This window comes from Dermacentor andersoni, chromosome 5 (assembly GCF_023375885.2).
Source record: "Dermacentor andersoni chromosome 5, qqDerAnde1_hic_scaffold, whole genome shotgun sequence".
In the NCBI taxonomy this organism is placed as follows: domain Eukaryota; kingdom Metazoa; phylum Arthropoda; class Arachnida; order Ixodida; family Ixodidae; genus Dermacentor; species Dermacentor andersoni.
The window spans coordinates 87,429,751-87,454,037 of NC_092818.1; the positions used below are offsets into that span (position 1 = coordinate 87,429,751).

The window sequence follows — 24,287 nt, forward strand, 5'->3', positions numbered from 1 at the left end:
TATTAACACTTTTGTGCTTTTCTTTCCTAGAAATTTATGGTGAATTTATGGCTTGCAACTATAGTCCTTCGCACATTGTGCCATACTTCTAAAACCAGTTGTGGCCTGTGGTTGCTTACTGTTGCGTCAGGTCAACGTAAAGTTCATTTGGTCTGGCAGGAAACATTAATCCATCTTGAGACTACCAACTTGTCTTTTGGCTAATGGGACCAGATTTCTCGGAGGGCAAAGTTGGAAATGATATTCATTGTTTATTCCAAGTTTTATTTATTGGAAGGAAAACTCTTTTTAAAGCTATTCAGTAAATTTGTACTTGAGTTTCAGTGTTATTTCATGTGCTTCCAACATTACATACATGACAAGCAAGATAGTGGGGTGAGGGTGAGTGGGGTGAGTGGAGTTCGTTAGCCAGTGCATTGAAAATTTTGTTGCAGTTTGATTGAGAAAACATACGAGCCATAAGTGGTCGTACGTGCTGGAGAGGTGCGATCTTATTTTAATTCAGAAAGCGAGCAGTTCAATTTCCGAACCTTTTTAAAATTATAGATGCTGCTGCCTCAATTTTGGCAGTGTTTCGCTTTGCCACTTACCTCAAGTATTTTTCAACTTAGAGACACCACACCTGAGAAAATCAACAGCCAATTTGACAACACAGGGCAGGCATTTCAGGGTTTAGAGAGGGCAAAGCAGTACAAAACACTGTCCCGTAAGTGAGCTGTGGGACAATGGGGCCATGGCGGAAACACAGGACATGTCTCGCCTAAATCGTGACGTCTGGTCATCTTACATTTGGCTTGAAGTGTGCTCCTAATGCATTTTGAATGCTGAAAGAGAAAAATAAACACATCATCAAGAAACATTGTATGCAGTAGCAGCAACGTGTGCAAGGTAAATAATGCAGTGCAAAACAGAGGCCCAGAGGGATGGAATGAGTGAGCCTTCGTAAGGACTGTGATTCAGAGATTCAGAGAAGTCAGAGATTAAATGTTTGAGATTTGACCTTGTCAGCATGACATTTTTGCAGACTTATAGCACCATTGAAAAAGAAAGAAAGGCGGCTAGACAGAAACAACAAAAGAACAGAATGTGAAGACGCACCACAAAGCTAGCAATTTGATTGCGAGAAAGGACACAACACCAGGACAGCAAAGACACAACACTAAAACGTGTGCTGCATACTCCTGTTGTGTTTTGTGTTCTTCCTGCCCTTGTGTCCTTTTTGTGCTTTGTCTTGCCTTTCTATACTTTTTTTTTTGTGTGTGCGAAAATGAACCTGTAAGGAGATTGAATCGGACAGATGCTTTTCAGTCTCCTGAGCTTTGTAACCAGCCATGCTACTGGAGGCCTGCAACAGGGCCTGGCAGCAGAACTTTTTACTTGTGCAAGAGATTTGAAACCTTTGACAAAAGGTGTACGCTCAAGGGAAGTGAAGCATACATGTATTGTATGTGAAGGCATAAAGAATAATAAAACTGTATAAGCAGACTGTGATGTTGGCTGACAGGCGGACATGAGTACATTTCACTTTCAAGTGATGTATAAGTAAGGATACTCTTGATATTCCGTGGCCTCTGTGACAATGTCACATTGTATTTCCTGACAACATGCTTGCATTCACGTACTTCTACATTGTTTTCCTTCTCTCACTTTCTGGCATTGGTTGCAGTGCTGGTTTTTAGCATGTCATTGCTGTTTAAAGAGGTTTACTGATTGAGCAGCTTAACTTTTATTTTCCTGACGTGTGCAGATGACATGTGCGGTGAGTGCTTAGTAACATTGTGCTAAAAGTGCCCTTTTGGCTGGGGAAGCACACACTGAGCTTTCCCTGGATAAACATACTTGAATAATTCAGCAGTTTGATTTGCTTTTTTTTTTTTCATTACAGTTAGCTATTGCACATAAAAGCTGGCAAGTGGCTGGCACTTAATGGCAAGAGGTAGCACGACATAAAGACATAATCGGCTGCAGTAGCGTACGTTGCTCTTGCGTTGATTGAGAGTGCGTGAAAGATACAACAAATTAATTTACATTTTTGCTTAGATGAATTTATTTTTTGGACATCACAACAAAGCCTTGGCGATTTTGTAATGAGGCTCTTGTGAACATGGGAGCCAAATATTATTGCACTGCACGCAGTAGAGAATTTACGATCTCATTTCAAAAGCAGCGAAAGATCCCTTTCTCTCGTTTCTACAATGTTGTCGTGCAGTGTCATCACAAGCGGCTGCACCCACAACAACTATTAGCTGATTTCGTGATCGTGAGAACGCTCTCAGGAATACAATTGTTGCTCATTCGAGTTAAATAAATGAAAAATATATGTCTACAACCTCAAAACACAGAAAAAACGTTTCCTATTTGCACTGCTGGCCTAAACATTGCAGTTGCGCTTTGCTGCATCTGGTGCATGTGGCCTCTAAGATAAAAAGTGTGGCACAGATACTGAGACCGCCACGGAGTGCCGCCACAAGCCATCTCGTGTTCCACCTTTAGGCAGGGCCAGTGGAGCCTTTCCCCCCACACACTTTCTTGCCGTCTCTCCTGTATAATTTCCAGTGCAACAGTGGAAATGGAGACAGAAAGCTACTGAACGGTCCGATAACTATGTCTAATTTCGCTTGTGATTGAAGGATTCAAAAAATGTTTGCAGCAGGAGATTCGTGAGGGGACATAATTTAATAGTTATATCATTCTATGATTAGTTAGGAAAGTGTTTCAGGACCTCTTTAAGAGGAACTTCCATGCCTCTATTGTGTATGCTTTTCATGTAAGTTGCAATATAATAATGAGCAACAGGCAAAAAATGTGTAATGTTTACTCATTTTTCCTGCATAACAGAGTAAGGTGGAAGAGCTACAGAAATGTATTGTAATTTTGTTTTCATGCAGTTCGATATTACTAAATTTTTTTTAATATGCACAGAATAGCTTTTGAGTACACTTAAGTGTATAGTTGATAACATAAACAAAATTTTTAGTCTAAGAAGGAAGCTTTTTAAATGGCTCAATAAAAGGAAATCTTGGTGTTGATTCGATTTCAGCGTAATGCTGCAAAGGGAGCCCATACATAGACCTCTAGAATAAACTTCATAGATAAAGAAAAACTTTGTTCTGGTCTGGGAATTGAAGATACAGCAAGTGTTCTGACTAGGGTAGTCACTCTAACCTTACTTAGGGTCTTGCAAAAATAGGTAGTCAAGTAACTAAGGAACTCTGCATTAAAATATGGTGACCACACACAAGAAAGGAGATTACCATGAGCTCACTTGTAGCTGCCTGTTGCTTGACAGAAAAATACCATTCCCAACAGAAGAACTAATACCCAAATCTGTTGCCGCATATACATGCATCTCTTGCCGCAGATAGCTGCACTTGGCTGTATCTCCTTCTGCATGCACTTTTTTTCTCTTTTCTTGTTCATCTCCTCTCTCGTAAATTTTTCTCTTTCTTTCTTCCTTTTGTTCTTTTTTCTTTCTTTCCTTTTGCTGTGACCAGCAGTTGAAAGCTCGAAATGGAACCCTTTGTGTTCGTCCTTCTGTCCATTTGTCATTCCCGATAGGCTGTTGTTGCCAGGACAGGAAAGTGAAAACACAGCTTCTCATTCAAGCGAAACATGAACAAGGACGCAATCTGGTACTCAACAACCGTGTCAAGTCGCATTTTCTGACGACATGCGTGCATTCATACAGAGTTGTTCTACATCATGTTTCTTCTCTTTCGTTCTTAATGGTAATGGCTTTAAGAGGAAGCTTTAGCTCGAGCCCGACTCCGACGCAGCCTATTCAAATACATGTAAAACGAAAAACGTTTTTCTGAGATAACCCCTGGACCGATTTAATTAAATTTGTTGCAGTTGAAAGAGAAAGTTAAATTCTAGTGACTGTTGGAAGCGGAATTTCACTTTAGGGCCTGAATTTTGTAAAGAATTTTAAAAATTCGCAAGTTGGAAAAAAATAGAAGCTCAAAGTTTACAAATTAATAGCTCTGCATCAAGAACAGGTATCACGGTTCTGCAAATGGCACCCATTAGATCATTGAAAGCGGACAATTCAATACGTCATTTTATATCTTACCTGAATTTGTTACATTGTGTACAAGTGTTCTGCAAGAGCTGTATTTTCATAATACAAAATTTTTTTAGATTCATCTGTAACATATTCATTTGTGTCCGCTTTAGATGTACATTTAGGTGCAATTTACAGAATTGTGATATCATTTTTCATTGCTGAGTTATAGAATTGTAAACTTGATAGTTTGGTTTTATGAAAATTTTCAATTATTGCAAATTTTTAATAAAATATTGATGGCCTAAATCGAAAATTGGAAACCAACTGTCACTAGATTTTAATTTCTTTTAAATGCAACAAACCTCGCCAAATTTGGCACAGTGGCTGCCAAGAAAAATGAATTCTCTTCTTACATGTATTTAGATAGGAGCAGCACTAAGCTAAACTGTCTGTCTCCTGTGATACCTCCTCGTCCTCTGCTTTGCCGTCACCATATTTTAATTTTATTTATTTATTCAGTACTGCAAACCTTGTACAGGTCCAAGCAGTGTGGGTAAAAAGATAAACAAATCAAATATAAACAAAGTTAAGTTTAGAGGTATCACAGTGTTACAAAATATGGTGATGGAAAAGAGAACTTTACTCATCACTGCTTATTGAACTCCTACCCCTGTGGCAACGTACAGTTGAAAGCCAGATGTGGTAACCTCTGAGATGCCTTGCAACATTTTTTTTTAGGGGAGTTTGTGCGGTGTTTTGCGTGCAATGTAAAATTCAAGGGTGATGGTGTCTGGGCATGTATCTCAGGGGCTACACCAAGTAATAGTGCCACTGACGATAATGGTTTGTGTACATCACAAACCAGAAGGTCTTGAGAAGATAGTGGTGTCCACTGTGAGAACCTGCTGCTGTTATAGCGAATGAGTTCAGAGACAATGGAAATAGCTTAAGTGTGATGATCCTAGTGTGAGGACACACACACGCACACACACCAGTTTCTTCAGTCTGGCTTTCTGGCTACAAGTCATGGCCAAGTTTTCCAGACACTTGGAAACATTGCTCTGTGGGCGGCGGGATTCACTTGTGATTTAGTTGCCAGTGGGTCTTGCAGTCCCACATCCTGATTGCTAATGCTGTGTATAACATTGATTTCTACATTGTGCATAATCATTGTGATGATCAGCATAATTGCCTTTTTTTTTTCTCACTGATCTTTCGTAATTGTAGTTAATGAACTTGCCCAGAAAGAAGCCTTGCTGATCCACTTGCTATACTCGCACATTTATCTCACTGCAGCGGGTCCCCCAGTGGATCTGTCCCTCATTGGAGGTGTGCGAAGTGGTGACCGTGCCTGAAAAGATGCAGACATTGCCCACTGAAAATGGACTGGCCTGGATCGACATCCCCGTGCCCTCTTCTCACCTGCCAAGGGCTCCTATTCGCTGTCGGCTGCTCTCCTATCGGTGGAGGAAAGGACAGGCGAGTTTTGTCTGCTTCCCACTCCTCGAAGGAGTACCTAAGTGACATTTTCAACTTTTTTCAATTCAATTCAATTTCAATTTACTTGCATTCAAAGAAAGTACAAGCCTTCTTAATCCTGAAAAGAAAAATAATAAGTGTCAGAGCACCCCAAGTAATTTACCATAATGTTGGTTCCTACAAACCAGTCTCAATTCCAGTACCCAGGAGGTGGATGTGTCATGAGTGACTAATACCGGCACAGCCAAAAGAGGCACCCACAGCAATCTTGACTTTCTTTTTTTTTTTTTTTCATGAGCAACATCATCGTACCTGCCTAGCCTTATTGCTACATGACATCAGAGAACGCTGCTCTGTGTCACGACGTCGCAATAATGTTGATGACAGTAGGTCTGGCATTTCATGGCCAACTTTATTATCAAATAAATATTTCTCTACCGTCATACTTGCTAAGCTCAATTTTTTGATGTGCAAGAAGAGTGTGGTAGAGTTTCTAAAACATTGAAAGTATGCGTCAGCACTTTTTGAATGGGGTAAGTAAACTTGCCTATTTGGTAGATGATGCTTTATGAACATCTGAGCCAAATATTTATTCCAGTACAAGGAGCAGGGTGCCTGCAGCTTTGCTCAAAAGACCAGCCACCCATTCTTTAAACTTCTCAAAATCCCCGGCACCCTGCGTGCACATTCCGATAGACCAATAAGCGTGATGGCTATTGGCTGGAATCCTTGAGCTGTCATGATTGAGAGAGCACCTCTTGGCAAGACCAAAAATGAGGAAATGTCATTACTGATAAGGTGGTGGAACCGTCTAGTGGCAGAGGACAATACTATCTGAAATGGCTTCCAATCTCGGTTCGTCACATCGCCCAATATCAGAGGCCATCCCAATACCAGAGTGCATTGGCATAGCAGCACAGCTTTTAGTGCAATAGGAATAACATAAAGGAGATGGGTGGGGGCACACTGAGATGTAGCTGGTACATTAACAATTCAATATAATGGCCTGATCACTTTTCTAATCTTTCTTGATTTCTAACTTGCTATATGCTTTCTCACTTTGCAGTAGTAATTATAGAACAACTTGTCATATAAACACTAACGTCCTTATATTTTCATATGTTTGCCACCAACATTTATAAGATGTGCCCAATCAAAATAAACTCACAGTGGCTGTGGAATGGCATGTTGCATGGTAAAATGGCTCTGATGACACAATTTACAGTTCTGTATCTTCTATTTTCTTGCCATGGCGAACAAAAGCAGACTGTAAAAAGTATCAAAGCCCCCCCACATTTTTTTTTTTTCATTTATGCTGGTATATGGAGGTCTTGGAATGAGCTGGAAAGCTGAAGTTTTGTGCTGCAAGCTTCATTTTCGGCCTCAATAATATTTTGAAGTAAAACAAAATGCACGCTTACACAACATGTAAGTAGGATATTATTACAAGTGTATTGATGATGAAACAAGTTCGAAAACTCCTTTGCGACCTTGTTTAAAGCTTTATATATAAAAAATTCACAAAAAGAAAAAAAGTTGCTGAGAAACTTTGTGCCTTGACACCTTTTCAGCTCTTCGGGTTTTCTCGCACAGTTTCATTACTCTGGGTTGATCCGTGGGATTTTCTCGCTGAAAGAAGAGATGTGGGAGTTCTTGATAATGTGGTACTAAAAAAAAGATAAAGAATTGTAAGAAATGCCAAGTTTTTTTGTTTTTTTTTTGAGGATATTCTGTGTATAACTCTAATAACAATAAAATGTTGTGTGACACTTTATTTGATTCTGCTAGAGAAAAACTGTGGAGCAAATGGAACCACATGAAAACCTGCAGATAAGAGGATCTCGATGACTGGGGGCTGCAGAATGGCCACAAGATCATTCAAAGGCATATCTCACGTGTTCTACTAGTGTTTCTCACCACTGGAGACCTCTGGGTGGAGTGGTAGCACAACTCTTATGTTGAATTCCAATGGCGGAGTCGGAGCAAGTTTTTCTGCTCGTTTCGGAGCAAGTTTGTTCCAATGGCGGAGTGAGAGCGGGAGTAAGGTATTCCAATGAGAGAGTCGGAGTGGATTCAGAGCGAGAGTCACTCCGTGGGGCAGAAAAAGATGCTCCGCCAAAATCGGCGGAGTGGACCGGAACTCTGCGTGACGTATTTCCTTTACCACGTTTGTCTGCTGGGGGGCGCCACCGGTCACGACTGGCGAGGAAGCAAAAGCTGCTGCACGCTTGGCGAGATATCCATTCCGCACTTTAAAAAAAATGACAGGTGAACGGCGCTGAAGAGACAAGTGACCGGTGCGGCGGTGGTGGGAGCAAACAGCTGAAGGAAGTAACACGCAAGGTATCCTGGGTAACTCGGCGATACAAGTTCCGTTTCCGCGTTGCACCGCTGGCGCAGGTTGTGTTTCAATCGCGGATTTGGAGGTGTTGCTCTGCGCCAGAGTCGCGTGCTCGCTCGCGGAGTCCGTCGGCTGCTCCGACTCCGCCATTGGAATTCAGCATTAGTTACTGAAAGAAGCACTATAAGCCTAGCAATTGATGGTCTTCACTTCTAGGCTGTGCCCATTTTAGTACCACTGTTGTGAATACTTTCGTGCTAAATATACCAATTAACATGTGGTATTGAAGTGCCCCTAGTAATGAAGCACAGGGCACAAGCCAGCGTAAGCAATGCAAAAAAAAAGGTATTTATCGCTTATTCTATACAACAGTGCCAGCTAGCTGAAATCCATACAAGGAATAGTTCCTGATATCGCTGAAAAGTCAAGGAAGCTGGACTCGCCACGCAAGGTTGCCAAGCAAATGTTTGCCTACGCATCACTGCATCGGTAATTCACGGATGCTGCTCTGTGAACCGAAGCACATGCTATTGTGATTGCCCATGCTGGTGCTGCACTCCGAAACTGAATGGAAATCCTTTCACAGGCAGTCCTGCAAAGAGCACTGAAAGGTGTGCGGTCAGTCCATATGCGCCTACATCTCAAAGCCAAAGTCAAGGAAACAAGTTTGTTTCACACCCACGTTATCTATGTCCTAAGGTAGCGATTGCCTCAGAACATTCATGCCGTCTCCCATGGCTGCGCGAGTGCAGCACTAGTGCCCACCCCACCGTCGCATATGCATCATACGGAGAAGCCGAACACCTTGAGACATGGGATTTATGTGAGGAAGTCGAATGTAAGGGGATGCAGGAGTGGTCAAGTGGTCCTCACAACTGGTTTCATAAAGGGGTGCCTGAATGTCGGAAATTTACGTACAAGCCAAAAAAGTACTACTCTTTTTCAGAAAGAACCTGTTCAATTCGAGAGTTTGATACGGATTCAATTCTGTCAAATATGTTGTTATAGCCGGGTATTGAGTTACTGGAGCAACCAGAGCCTTCCTGCCATGAAAAAAGGCTCGTTCAAATAGCCCATTGGCTACATGAAGCATGAGTTGCAAGCTGAGAAGCTGAGCAAAACGAGAACAAAGTGAAAACAGGAGCCAACGTTTCGACAAATGGACCTGTCTTCTTCAAGGCCTTGAAGAAGACAAGTCCACTTGTTGAAATGTTGGCTCCTGTTTTCACCTTCCTCTTGTTTTACTTATCGTCTTGAATTTCCGTCTCCCGCCTTCCCCCTGTTTAAGCTGAGAAGCTGTGGTTATTGACTGTGTGGAGGGTTAGACTAGAAACATGCAGCATGCTTGGCTGCGGAAACAATGACGCTAAGTAGATACGTCATCGTGCTTAGCTCAATAAACTCTGCAGCGGAGCCAGAGTAGCATTGTTTCGGCCGCTCAGCGGCGGTCGCCTCGCATGCTCAGATGTGCCAACATGTCACCTCCATGTATTACTAGGATGCTGTCTGAGGAGCTTAAGCACAGCGCACAATGCCAAACCTTGCTATGGCTGTCAATACTTTGCCCTTCGGGTACAACTGCCAATTTTGCACTACAATTCTGCCCCGTGTTTCTTTATTATTATTATTATTATTATTATTATTATTATTATTATTATTATTATTACTATTATTATTATTATTATTATTATTATCTTTGGAAGGAAGAAAATGTTTCGTATTCAGTACTCTTTAAAAAGCCTGCATTATCTAAATAGCCATATTCTATTGAATTTGATTTCTCTGGTTGAATATCTGTAAGTAAGCAGAAGTGTCAAACGTTTGCTTGACTACACATTGCTTGGATAGCTGCTGCCAGATTTTCTTTTCAGGACCAGCACAGAAAAATGGCAACTATTTTAAGTTCTGTACTTACCAAGTTTCAGATATTTCTCGAGCATGCTGCTTCCCTGCTAAGAAGAGAACATGCTGAGTGAACGTGGAGGTCACTGGCAATTTTTGCGGTGCTGTTGATCACAGTGTTCTGCCATTGGCCAAGGGAGCTACCAAATAAAATGTTTGTGAATTGTAAACATGGCCATTTTAAAAGTGCCCTTAGTCTATAGTGCATTAAGGTGCTTCTTTTCTAAAAAACTGTGTCTCCTTGTTTTTCCGAGCTCAAACTTCATACCCTGATGAGGAAGCAATCTAGAGATTGCAGTTTTGTTTTGTGTTGCTGTTAAATTTTCATTCTGATGTTGCTGTGTGATACTTTTGTTTGCAGGAGGCTGTCACAGGGAGCCGGTGGTTTTCTAGTCCATCCCCTCCATCCAAGGGCTTGCTGCTTCATTGCCATGGTGGTGGGTTTGTGTCCCAAACTCCCGACTCTCATGAGGTGAGTGCTTGCTGTGCTATGCCTGTCGCAGCTACTCCTCAATGATACCGTGCGGCTGAGAATTGCTGTTACCAGGCTGAAGTAAAGAAGAATGTTGTTGTTAAAGTATAAATATTTATGATAATAATCCTTTGTTTCCCATAAGGATGCCACTGAAAGCACAGATTGTCGTCTCTTATTTCTTTTATGTATTTATGAAGGGAAACAAGGGTGCATGTTTCTTTAAAGGGCAACTCCGGAAATTTTTGAATCATGTCAAGGTAATGAAATATCTAGTTTCCCGAGAAGTGCCTGTCACGCGTCTGATAGTAGAGTTGTTCCGCAAACTCGAAAATAATTTTGAATTAGCAAGAAAGTGCAGAAACGATCCCAAAACCCTCATGCTAAGCTTTGTCAAAGTTACCTACAGTAATGGCAACGATTGTCACTGGTAAGCAAAGAGTTGTATGAATGTACGTAGGCTTTAGTGAAGTGATGAAAAAGTTTGTTAAGAAATTCTGTGGCTTAAGAATTTTAACCTTTCTGCATAGGTAATATCATTTAGGAAACATCAATAGCAGACACTAGCAGTAAGGTTGTTGGCACCATCTTTCGATGCTGATTTCAAGCAGAGCTTACGCAACTGACAGACTGACCACAAGTAAAATATGAGGGAATACCAGGCCAGGGTGAATCTGTATGCAAATTCTTTTTTTGTAAAAACTATCGCTTAGTGGAAACGACTGACGTCTGAGGAAGTGTGCAGTGTGAATGAAGACATATGTCTTTCAAGATTGTAACCCCCCTGCTGTAGCGCTTTCGGGCAAAGCGGGGAAATACACAAATAAAGAAATGAATAAAGAAAAAATAAACTATTATGCAATAATCTCCAATATATGAAACCTGGACATGTCCATGAATGTTTATACAGTTGAACCCAGCTATATTGAACTTGCAAAAAAGTGCCTATAAGTTCGATATAGGGCATGATTCAATATAAGCCTGCTAAAGAATTGGATGTCATAAAGGCGCATACCATTTATAAAACCGCTTTATTGATGAAACTAGCTTAGTTTCGCATGAAATAGTCCTGTATTTTCTTCTGCTTGGGCAATTTCGCTGCCTGCGACTCACGCACTTCTCCACATTGTCTAAAGAGTCGGAGTGGCTGAGGCTGCAACCTTCCACATTTGTGCGGAAGCACTGGACTAGTGCGAGTGCACCAATCACCTCGGAGGATGTGGGCAAAGGACTATCGTTGCTTTCCTCATTGTGCCCACTTTCACTTGTACTTGGTACGATGTCGGCAATGTAGTCTTCATTTTCAGGCTCTCCCGTGGTCGCGACACCATCATTTGCACTCACAAACTCGTCGACTGTTGACTCGTCAACAGCTTCCGGAAATTCTGACAGCTCGCTCCAAATTTCGGCAACACTGGCAACGGCTTCGTTGCACTCATCAGAATTGACAGTTACCACCGGGCACGCCGCAGCCGGCAGTTCTGAAGCAATTTCGGATGAACCACTTGCACACGGCTGTGCATATGTGTCAGGCGCCACGAGCACCGGGTCGCGAGTTTGTCCGCTCTAGCCCTAATCTCCCCCTTATTCTTCAAGATCGTGCTTAGACTACTCCTCGGAATCTTGCACGCTACGGGGTCATCCGACTTCTCACCGCATTCGACCCGATTTACGAATTCTATCTTCACGGCGAAAATGAAATTCTACCGCTTCATCACGGCAACACTGTGGGAGAAGGCCCACAAGGCGCAAAAACAATGAACCAGAAAAGCAGCGAGACAACCAGCACTTGCAACATCTTGCACGACGAGGGCGCAAGAGCCTCTGATTGGCCGTCTGAGCGAGCGCTGCGGGCGGGCCAGGATCATATTTTGCAGGGGTGTGTCGACGGCTTGCCCAACGCAGCGTGGTCACGGTATGGAGAGCAGTTGGATGGAGCTACGCCAGCGGGTTTCCCTGCCGCCGCCAGGGAAAGCCAACTTCTGGGGGCACTTTTGCGCCGCTTGTCGTTCAATATATCGGGAGTCGCCGCTATTTTTGTTCGATGTAAGCGTAATATTTGCTATGTATACTCATTGTAGCTATACCGTGTTCAGAAATTGTTCGATATACAGAATAATTTGATGTAAACAGGTTCGACATAGTTGGGTTCGACTGTATTAGTAGTGAGCAGTGCCAATGCGGCGCTGAACGCATTTCATTTAGATTCACATGGTGGTCGCTTATTGCTTGACCTGGAATTTACTCCGATGTTCTGCACAAACTGAGAGCCACTTACGTATCTAGCAGCGTCTGCCTGGTCAGCTCGCTGCGGATACGTGACTACTAGCGGCGTAAAGCAATAGGCACGCCTGTCACATTCACGCACATTCGTGGTACATGTGCGCCGACTGAGGCATGGTGCATATTCATGAAGGCTGGTTTGCATCCTTACTGCGTGCATGTTTACTTTATCCAAAATAGAAATGCACAGCAATCACATTGGGACATGCAAGATGCACCGAGATCCCGTGTGGCTGGTGACGCAGGCTTTTAAGGTTGGCATTGCATCGAAGATTGTGTCACAGTGCGAGTCACTCGCAACATTCATATGTAAAAAATAAAGTAAATAAGTGTACATCTCTTAGTTTGACATTGCCTTGGAGTAAGAAATCGGTAAGCTTCTGCTTGTCACTATCTCGAAAGACTGTTCCAAGGCGTGCAGAGTTTCTAAGTAAGCTTCAGGTGAGCATATATTATATCTAAAATATCGATATATTGAATCATATCACAATCTTCTTCGAGTTCAATATATCTAGTATTGCCAGAACTGCGATGACTGTCTCAGGGTGTCTACCAACCGGGAAAACCGGGAATTCTCCGGGATTTTGAGTAATCTGGGAAAACTCAGGGAAGAAACTCAGCCTCTATCAGAGAAAATTAGCGATAATTTTGTTGAAAGGGTTGAAAGTCACGGTAATGCTGGTTCGAGTAACAGACAGGAATCGTAATGAATCATCTTTGACACCCTGTGGTCGGCTGGAGAAGTTTCCAGTGTACAGTCAACGACCAACTTTCCGGATGCCCGATAATTTGGACGGCTTCGCGGCACCTTCACGTACCCCATAGAGTCAATGTATCAGAACGTCTGAAATTTTGGACGCAAGAACAATTCGCCGTCCGATTTTCCGGACTTTTTGCCGTGACCGCAGGTCCGAAACGGCATTAATCAAAGCCACCACCGCTGCCGTTTTGGTTACCTTGCCAACTCAAACCGGCGCTCTCGCACGCAGATCCGCTGGCAGCCGTAACACACCACTGCGGCAATGCTAGACCTAGCTGCTTTGACGTTCGCTATTAAGCTTCTTGCCGTTGTGTGTCGTGTTTTTCATTGGAAGAATTCGCTGCTGTCAGCAATGGCACCGACTGCGCCTTTGTGGTCCTCGCGATTGGCTTAGAAGCTTGGAAAGGACGGTGCGTTCCATAATGCCGGTTCCCGAAAGTCAGGTTCGTCTCTTTACAGAAATGTTACTTGGTGTAGCATACGCAAAAGTATTGCAGTGAAGCATGACAAGAGTGGGAAGTACCAATTGCCACGGGACACAGTATGTATTCCTTAATTATACACGCATGTATCCGGTATCTCCTGTTACTGTACGAACACCGATATGCCTAATACGTGTACTGACAGGCCTTCAGAGCATTTTCAAATGTGCCTGTGGTGGTTTGAGCCCTTAACCCTTTCGCTGTCGCACCTTTCTGGCTGTGACGCACCCCCAGTGTCGGCTTGGTTTCAGGGAGCGAGCATAACAGGGAATGAACATAGCAACTTATTTTTGATTATGATTGGTATACAAATAACATAGTCAATGCAATATGCACATTTCAATGTTCTGCAGCTGTTATTAGTAAACATCATCATCATCATCAGCCTGACTATAACATCCGTTCAACATCCGAATCTGACGATGCGGAACTCGTCTCTTCGTTGCGTTAGACGCTGTCCGAGTCCAAATCCGAGCTCGGCTCGTATTCTGAATCGTAAGAGCCACCGCTCCAATGAACAGACGAAGGTCTCGCGCCGCTCAGCTATCCGAAAGTAACTGCGCGCAGGGAGGATGCGCTTTCAGTCGCCCGCGCAACGGAGATAAATGGGACGTTGTGCGATCAAGAAGAGGGAGATGGAAAAAGGCTAAAACAAACTTCGAAGGGCTTTACGTTTACTGCTGCAAGTCGGAAGCGAGGGTGCGGCGAGAGAGCGAAAGCAGCAATCGAGTCACCCTTTTCGGAGAGGCAACGGCGACGCGTGCGCCTGAACTTGACGCGCCGTAGCAGACGCACCAACAGAAGAAAAATAAAAACCTTCAAACCGGCGGAGATGGCAGAACAACCCTTGAACCCATAACCACACGCGCGCGACGCATGATCCAGCGAACGCGGAGCCACCGCGCCACTCAGCAAAAAGAGAGGGGGGCGTGGCAGTCGCACCGTACTCTTCAATACAATGTACTAACACAGGTCGGGGCGAAAATACGAACTTGTAGGAAGAGTCAACAGATGGCGTGGCCAAGTCCGGGAGCGCCAGCTTTGCGCTCAGGCGCGAAATTTTGAACGCGCGATAGAGAACGTACCGGTACGTCAGTGACACTGTGGGGGGGAAGCGCGATGACGTACCGGTACGTCCGTGACAGCGAAAGGGTTAAGGGCAGTATATAACATGCATTTATTTTTTCGAACTGGCCGATTTTTCGAACATTCTCGCGGCCCCTATGGAGTTAGAAAAATCGGACGTGGGCTGTGCAACTGACCAAGAAGATGCTTCAATTGTTCCGTGGGGCGAAGAGTGGCGGAAGGAGAGCAAGAACAGAAAGAACCTAGACATTGAGGAATGAACACGAAAGGAAGCGTGCTGCCGCCGTTTAGAAGGTGCTTGAGGTAAAAAAAAAAAAAAAGAAGAAGTGTTCGCTGATGCTGAGATGCAGGTGTCCCTCATCCAAACCAAAATAAACGCTTTATAGCAGTGAAACAGAACACTCGGACGTCGTGCACGGGCTCAGAGTATGTCAGGACAGATGAGGTTGACCTTATATCTACAAGCTGTTGAGAGAGAATTTCAATTGTGACAAAGTTCGGGCCTCATGCCACTGAGCTTGCTATCAGTTGATAGAAATAGCTCATATTCGAAAATATTTGCTTCTGTATGCATCTATTTTTTATTTGTATTTGAGGATGTTCGACTCGACTTGCAGTTTTTTTCGAAGACATTTTATTTGCTGTGCATTTTACTAATCTCTCCTTTCTGTTCTCTTTTTGAATAGTATAAACACTATTCTTTAGTCTTGAAACTGAATTAAGTCGTTTTTTTTGTTTTTTTTTTCATGTGCTTACTAGAGAGTGACAGTATCGGGCAACGTGGTTTCAGCCCCTCTTGACATAAAACATAGTTCTGCGTCACTCACGGAACTTCGCAAAGGCACTCGGGGATAACCTGGAAAACTCAGGGAATATGAATATGTCATCTTGGTAGACACCTTGTGTCTACATTCTGCTTTGGTGGTGGAAAGGCAATGGCTTACTTACAGAAACTTTTTCCATCTCCTTTGATCTCGCTAGCTTTCAAGAGCTCCAACTTTTTAACTGGTCTGGCAGTTGGTAGCTCATTTTGTCATTCATGATATGGTGCCTGTGTACAGCTGTTAGTAAGGTAGTGAATCAAGAAGATGTGTTAAATATGAACATGAAATTGCTATGCAGCTGTTAGTAAAAACATCTATAGGTATATGTGCAAAGGAGGCTTTGCTGGTCACATCCTTAGCTGTGGTAAAAGTTAGTGTTCTTTTTTGTTTTTTCTTTTCTTTCATGGTGAAGATAATCGCTAAGGGTGTTCAAATAGTGAAATTTACTAATAGAATCGAATAAGAATATAGAAAGATATGATTGCTGAGCCTCGAATCAAATATAAAATTTTCTCGTTTCTAAACAACATGAATTATGAAGTTTGGGTGGAGCCCATTCGGTAAAAATAGAAATCAGGCTTATATACATGTACACGTGCATGTAATACTGTTCACAATTAGCCATCTGGACAACTGAGGAGCATGTAGGTGATAAACAATAGCTTTAACTCTCCGGGGACCATGACAATGACAGTAATCAAACATTAAGGGATGCACGTACCAGATATGTTCCAGATGCACATAATACAGGGTTGTGTTCACTAAGGATATGTGTTACACTACGGCACCGCACATTGCTTTAAAGCGGTGCAGACATGGTGAGACTGGCCAAATTATAAATTGGAACACAATCCATATATAGGCTGCCTAAAACATGAGCCACACTTAATGAATGACTGTAGATTATTGAGCAAACATTATCTGACCTGCGCATTCACTCAGGAACTGGCACCTCTGTGCTACAACTGCAGCTATCCTGCAGCAGAATCATTTTGAACAGTCCTCACACCTATTTTTCTGTCCCCCTTAAAATGCTATATTTGAAATAAATGAATATTTGACAACTTAGTGATTTCTCTACCAATTGTGAATTACATAGCAGGGACTACAGTCTACGCTCGTTACAACGGACCCGCATGCAACAGACTTTGCATTTAATGGACCATATTTTGGCATTAGTTTGTTCTACCTACCTGCCGTGCAACACGAACTGTTTTGCGCCCTCAGAAACAATCGTTGGGAGACCTCGCTACAACGGACTATCGTCTACAGCGGACGAAATTAGCCGCAATATTTTCATAATCGGGCTTACAAAACAGACTTTGGCCGTGTCGAAACGGGCTGACAACTAACTTGCGAGGGTCAGCCGACCATCCGTACTCAATATCACACACGCAATGGAGAAAGGTGGGGCGAAAATGCACTGTCTTCTCTTACACTTGAGGCACAAGTACGGGGGGAGGAGGTTAGGCGAGAGAGAGCGGGTTATACTCTGATGGCTGCTACTTACGGCACAGCTGCCGTATGTTGAAAGCAATTTGTGATGTGGACAAAGTGCGCCCAGTGCCGGTAGCTTTGTATGCACCATTGTTAGGAATGGCCTGCAGAGGTGGCAACGTGCAAGTTATTTCAGCCCGCTGCACGTGTTTTGATCCACCCACGGTGGTGGCGCCCTTCAGAGAACCAGCGAGGGCAGCGCTAACCAACCATGAACTTACTTCAGAGAACTGCAGACAACCGGCAGCCTGGCGGCGGGGGTCAGCTCAGGGGAGTTCTCGAGGGGAAGTAATTGGCGGAACCTCCCCATGCGCTTTTCGAGACACCAGACAATGGACCGTGGCGGAGGCCACTGTGCGAGGTCTGCTCTGGAATTTAGAGGCACCAGCTGGGGTCGGGCGTGACCACCTGGCTATGGGGACGGAGGACAATGGACACTACGACGACTGCGCTGCAAAGGTCGTCTGCCCGCGGAGGGGGCACTGAAACCTGTGTGTGCGTGTGTGTGTTTGTAAAACGTCCCGCAGAAAGGCGGTCTGTTTACGATGACGTCGAACGTTTTGCCTCACCTAGGGATCTAGGGAACACGAAGTGTTTAAAAATGGCGGTTTGTCGGCTGCTAGGTGTGCTCGTCGTCGTGCTCCGTGCTCGTCAATGTACTCGTGAGCTGTGTGCTCGTTTGCTGTATGCTTCGTCTTGCGGGCTCCATTTGGGAGTCACGCTAGGCTGTGTAAATGTATCACTTGTTTAAACTGTAGGTACTGTAAATAAACCCTGTTCACCTAGTTCCTCCCAAGTTCCTCTCTACGACCTTCAACCCTTACAAATGGTGGCAGCGGCGAGATCGTCCGACAACTCCTACAACTGGTAACAGCGGTGGGATCATCCAACGAATCTAATACCGTGCTTTCAGTGTTTAGTTAGCGTTGAAGCGAGAAACAGCACGGAGGTCAATTTGCTTGCTGCTGCTGCCACACTTATCATGCTTGGTTTGCTATCGCAATCAATGCTTCACCTTTCAAGTAGTAATACTGTGACTTTTTGGTTTGTTTTTTCACTTTGTACGTTCATCGTTCTCTCTTTGCAATAAAGTTGTTAAGCATTGTGATGAAAGCTTCGAAAGTGAGCAGTTTCGGATATTACGAACTTCTGATGAAACAGACGTTTTTTGTCAAATTATCAGGGTCCGTTGTAATGAGAGTCGACTGTATTCAATTCGTATTCAACATTTTGAATACATGCACCTTTAATGATCACTGCGAATAACTATGAATAAAACAGTGCAGAGCATTTACAATGTGTCCTGTTTTTGCTTCCTCACATCATTTGAACTGCACCAGATCTACCTGAGAGACTGGGCGAAGGACCTTGACGTGCCCATCCTCACAGTGGACTATTCCCTATCCCCAGAGGCACCGTTCCCTCGTGCCCTTGAGGAGGTGTTGCATGTTTATGCCTGGGCTCTCATCAACCACAAAAAGCTTGGTAAGTTGTTTGCATCTGCTAGATGCCATTCTGTAGGGTTGAGTCCAACAGGAAGGGTGCCGTGATTGATCACAGCATTAAAGATGTTTTCTGTAGCACTGTGGCTGTCATATACATTCTGTTGCATTCCGGTACATGTTTCTGCTATTACTGCGTGCTGCCTTTCCTTATGGAATCTTTGGATGCTCATTCTTGAGCGCTCTAATGTGCTCCCAAAAGGTCAATCTTGTTTGCATGATCGAAGAGGGGTGCCCTGGCTACGTTTGGACGGTTCTTTCTGATTGCCAGACTCCAGATCAGAGTGCTGACAGGTTCTCCCAGTGTTGCTGTCAGAGCAGCTGAGGAATCTGGTTGCTTTTTGGTCATGTGACACCATCCTTTCCTGTGGTTGTACTGGCAAAAGGTCACTCTCGCTCCGTTCAGGGCGACGACAATTATCATCAGCAGTGGCACTGTCTGCGTTAGCGAAAGCTCCCCACACCCTTCCCTTCTTCCCCTCTCACTGTCCTGAAAAGCACCCAGCTCTTCGGTTGGCACAATATATATTCTTCTTGGATTCAGAGTGGCTCCAGAATCTGTCTGCTTAGATTTAGAGGATCACAGTAACCATCCAAAAATGCCATTAGTTGTCTACCCATTACAGTGGAACAACGGTAACGTGCTTTGAATGGTGGTTGTCATCATGCTCATTGCACGGAATTAGCTGTGATGAACATCTTGGAAACTGGTCCTTTTTGAAGAGCACCATTGGTGATTCTTTATCATGTCAGGTAGGTGGTTGTTTCATTTTTCTCCGAGTTTCCTGTCACCCTTACGATATGCAGGGAAACAGAAAGTTTGTCGTCCACCAGACCTCTTTTCTTACTCTTCTTCTTTATCCCCTTCATTCAGAGTGTGCGCTTCGCCTTCATCACGGATAGTTGAGTTAGCATGAATATGCAGAGATAATTTTAGACAAGCGAGAAACACTTCATCAAAACTGAAACATCTTGACAGCTCAGACATCTGATTATCACGAAATAATGTTTGAACAGACACATTCTGTGCACAGGGAGCGGTGACATCTTGAGACAGTATCCTCCACTATGGTTAATTGTAAACATTATGCAGCTTCTCTTGCAGAAATAATAATAAATAAATAAACAAAAATGGAAAGGTTGATTTATAAAGGTTAAGCCGTCTTGAGAATCATTGCACTAGCAGATAAGTGGAAAGCAATTGTTCCTGTGCACAATTTGCTTGAAGACAGGTCTGCAAGGTGACAGCACCACTGCTACTACTACTTCCATGCTGATGTCACAGCAGGTGAAGACAGGGGGTCAGTAGAAATTTGTGTGTGCGCATACCTTTCTGTAGCATTAGTTAGCAGAAAAACTACAAAACTTTCAGTCGTACCCTGTCTCTGAAATGACCATATTGCCCAAATATCATACAACATTCACTGAAATCTGTAGCCTTATAATTGCCCTATACCATACAGTTCTTTCAAAAGTAATTTGTTATTTATTATTATAAATCATATTATATTATTTTGTATAGTTTCTTAATTGCGGCAAAATATGTATGACCTGCTTTTCTTTTGCATTTGTTTCGCACTTTCTTTCTGTAGGTTGGACCGGTGAAAACATTTGTGTGGCTGGTGACAGTGCCGGAGGAAACCTGATGCTGGCCCTCTGCCTAAAGACCATTGAGCTCAACATTCGGCGACCTAGCGGAGCGTTTGCAGCATACACACCCGTCATGCTTAGCATGGCACCGTCTCCCTCAAGGATTCTGTGTGCTGTGGATCCTCTGCTCCCTCTTGGCTTCATGCTGACCTGTCTTCATGGTAGGCACTGGACATCTCCTCTTCACCTGCTAAAGGAGTATTGCATCTTGTTTGTTAGAGAGATGCTAAAGTGACATGTAAGTCAAACTGAAAAAAAAAAAAGCATTATTTTCTGAGAATAGTGGTGTTGCAAGAGAGAGAGAAAAAAGGAAGACTAACACAGGGAAGAATAATGTGGTACCAAATCTAGGGATGGTACCAATTTGTCTTCTTTATATTTGTTCAGTAGTACTCAACTGATAATAAAAAGGTTAAAAGAAAATGCAGTTTGGCCAACACAGGAACTCTGGTATCATCTCTGTGTGGCCTTCTGTCTCAAAACAAGCAGCAATGCCTGGCAAATCTTGACTTCTAAGATTGCCAGTGCAGCTATGTGAGAGAGCCAGTTTGTCACAGACAACTTAAATTGCTGATGAACTATGCCTAGTTATGTACTGCTGTGTATGCTTTGTAACAAAGTCTCTCTTTTTGCAGCATACATTGGCTGTGCCACTGAGCCAGACATCAGACTGTGTACCAAAGCGCCTCCAGAGAAGCCGGCCCGTAGGGAAAGTGTGACAGAAAACAGCGTGTCAGATTCCGGTCAATGTCCCACAGACAGCGTTCATGCTTCAACGACTCAGCCTGCACAGGAGAGTGAGGTAGAGATGGGTAACCCTATGAGCACCTCACCAACAATGAAGGCCAAGGTGCCTTTGACCCGCACAAAGAATGTGGTGCAGCTTGAAGTGGCGGGAGAACTGCCTAGCCAGTATCTCTGCCGCTTTGCATCTCAGTGCAACGACACAAACACTTCGTGCCAAGCCGACCAGCACGCGGACGAACACATAGTGCTAGATATGCCCGTGGACCTGACTTTCCCGGTGCGTAACCGGTGCTGTCGTGCGGCTACGCACTGGGTGCGGGCGCTGGTGACCGTCCTCAGTGCCAGCCACCTGTACCAGAGGCATGTGCTGGCCAACTGGGAGCTGCTGTGCGGCCAAAACGGCAAGAAGAGAAAAGGCCTGGCCGTCCCGTGGTTCCGGAGGGCCTCACGCTTTGACCGCAAGTTTCAGACCATGAAGATTCTGGCCAGTAACCCCTTCATCTCGCCCTACCTCGCCCCTGGCTGGATGCTTCAGAGGATGCCTCCTTGCTACTTTGTGGTGGGTGCCCATGGTCAGGCTCTAATTCTGCACCAAGTCATCTTTTATGTCGTGCTTGTGCCCTTCCCTAGCTTACCAAGGCCTAGCCTTGAGTTAAGCTCCCTGCCTTTTTTTTTTTACCGCTCCTCTCTCTCTATCTCTGTGCTAAGTCTTTGGACAACATTCTTCGATTGGGCGCATAATGTTTCATGTAACTTGGTGGTAGAGTTCGCTGCGATGTGATAAGTCATGTACTGGCAAATTCTTGTGTAAAGACCACGAATTTGGACTGTTTTGGAAATTTTCTGTGCATGGGCCGCACTTGTCATCTGTGACTGGGTGGCTTGTACTCTGGTATCTGCTTGCAGTATCTGCACGGTTCACAGAGGTGGATCACATGCTATATCTGGTTTCTGTTAGTTTGTTTGATCTGTTTGTTGGTTTTACAGTATAGCTAGGCTACTAATTGTAAACTCATCTAACTTAAGCATTGGTGCCATCAAGAAACTAGTGTCTTGGTGCACCAAATCTTGTCAGCTGCTGCATTTAACGTCTGGGCTAAAGATTCTGCAGTTATAGGCCCCATCTCTGTCATTAGAGGAAAGGGGCCCCTTTATTTAGGTATGAATCATTGGAGTTCTACGAGGAGCTATTGGCCTTGGAATTCTCCCCCCTCCTCTTTATTGCATTTCTGTATTTGGCACTAGATGTGTCCCATAACACTTTTCTCCTGGACACACCTGCTTGTATGTGCCACCCTGAGCATGTACATCCTATGCACTCAGATTTTCAGTGCTTTGTAAGTATGTTTTTGCAGGGAACTTTCGTCACTAATGCAATAACCGAGATGCATAGTGGTGGGCTGTAACATTCCATTCACTTTTCATGCCTAGAAACTCTAGTGCTTTTTCATCGTGCAACCTTACATGTGATGTGACAGCTGCACTTGTGTCTGACGACAGCTTGACCTTTAAACAGTTTGGTTCCAGTGAACAGAATTCCAGCTGTTCCAGCTCTGTGGTTAAGCGTCGGAAACAATGAAATAGGTAGCTCTCGGAGGTAAAAATAAGTGTTCCCAATGTCATCACATACAGTGGTGAGCATATCAATTCTTGAGGAAATGTATACTACGCATTTATTTACTATTCACTAGTGTATGGGGCATACCCAACAAATTTGGACCTAAATTAAAAAAAAAATATGGGGGAAAAAAAAGTGTGGTCCTTACACGAGATTCTGCAGATTCAAATTTTGGACACAGAAAAAGTCAGAATGACTGCTGACTTTCAGTTTATATGTAGGTCGAAGCTTAACAAATACATATGCATGTGTACAGCATTCAATTACCGTACTTACTCAATTGTAGGCTGTTGGATCTGGAGGACAATCTCACCGCTGTCTCCCAGATATTGGACCTTGCCATTGAGTGCGGGAGTTGGCCGATGTTGGAGGACTTTGAGATGAAAACTGGAGGTTTATTTACATTATTTACAGTAAAGATACAAAGAAATTAGCAGTCATAAAGTCATCGCTGGCTGGCAGCAACTTGGACGCTGCGGCCCGTGGCAAGAAGCCCGAAAGAGATGAGTGAAGGAATGCTCTCTCTCTGCTCCCGGTCTCTGGCTTTTAACCCCTTCGGTGTCTCGGGGTCACGTCCTGTTCGGCCAATCGTCGAGCCCGCTCAGGTGTCGTCATTTTCGGCCAATGGTAGGCACCCGTGTGAGCGTAAGTCACATTCGGCTCAGAGGGTCGCTCCATGGGCTTCACTGTCTGAGGGATTACTTGTCTCCGATATTGCATTCCTGGTCTGCAACTGCTGTCACAATAGGCGGGTGGGGGGTGCATTACTGCCGTCGTTGACTCCGGGTTTCCAAGCGCTCAGCGGGGGGAGGCGGTTTGTTCTTGAGCGACCTTTCAGAGCCGCAAAGCATCTTTGCTTGGGACCCAGGTTACCTGGAACCGTGCCAGGCTCCCGTTTCATTTTCAGGAAGAGTCAAGCAGTGGGAAAATAGCTCCACATAAAGGCACACGAGGCGAACTTGTTTGGACCTCAGGACCTTGCTGCGCCTCAGGAACGTGGCAGATGGGCTTTTGTGCTCCCTAATTAGGTGTGACAGCGATTCAAAGTGGTCTGGTGAACTCGAAGGATGCCAAGGAAAGGGCCCATATCTAACAAGGCCAATACTTTTTTTTAAAGAGTAATGTACAAAAGTCTGAAGTCATCCTTAGATTCGAGGATGCGGTTTGGCTGCAACCGCCGAAAGCTACCGACTGTTGATGATTTTATCAGCGCACATAGAAAAGAGAGAATGTCCATAATGACGGAGATCATCAGGCGAAGAAAGTCACAAATGTTTCAGGTGCCGCTCCGATATGTCTAGCTGGTTTAGTCAGATGTAGAACTGGGTCTCGTGGCTTGGGATAAATTTCTGGCTGATCTGATTATGCATGCATTCCAAAACATCTCGACGAGCTTGCATGTTCTTTTTTGCAGCCGAATGCCATTTTCTGTTCTGCTTACATTTGAGGAAAGTTTTTTTCTTCTTCTTTCTTTGATTCTTTCCTTCTTTCTGAGCTTCCAAATCTTGGGGTCGGCCTAGAATTGCGACCGGCCTATATTTGAGTAAATACGGTACACATCCCATTAAAGAGCTGGTGTTTACTGCTGAAAGGATAAGCATACATGTTACTAATGCAACATTACACCAGCCTGTGCAT

At 44.0% G+C, this 24,287-nt stretch overlaps 1 protein-coding gene across 1 annotated transcript in view; it reads left to right on the plus strand.

Annotated features, from left to right (window-relative positions):
- LOC126530852 (hormone-sensitive lipase-like) overlaps positions 1-24,287 on the plus strand; it is a 34,789-nt gene that overhangs the window by 8,588 nt on the left and 1,914 nt on the right. Inside the window, 5 exon segments of the mRNA XM_050178157.2 lie at positions 5,303-5,485; positions 10,090-10,200; positions 18,473-18,617; positions 20,227-20,445; positions 20,920-21,590. Coding sequence (XP_050034114.2) covers positions 5,303-5,485; positions 10,090-10,200; positions 18,473-18,617; positions 20,227-20,445; positions 20,920-21,590 — 1,329 coding nt within the window.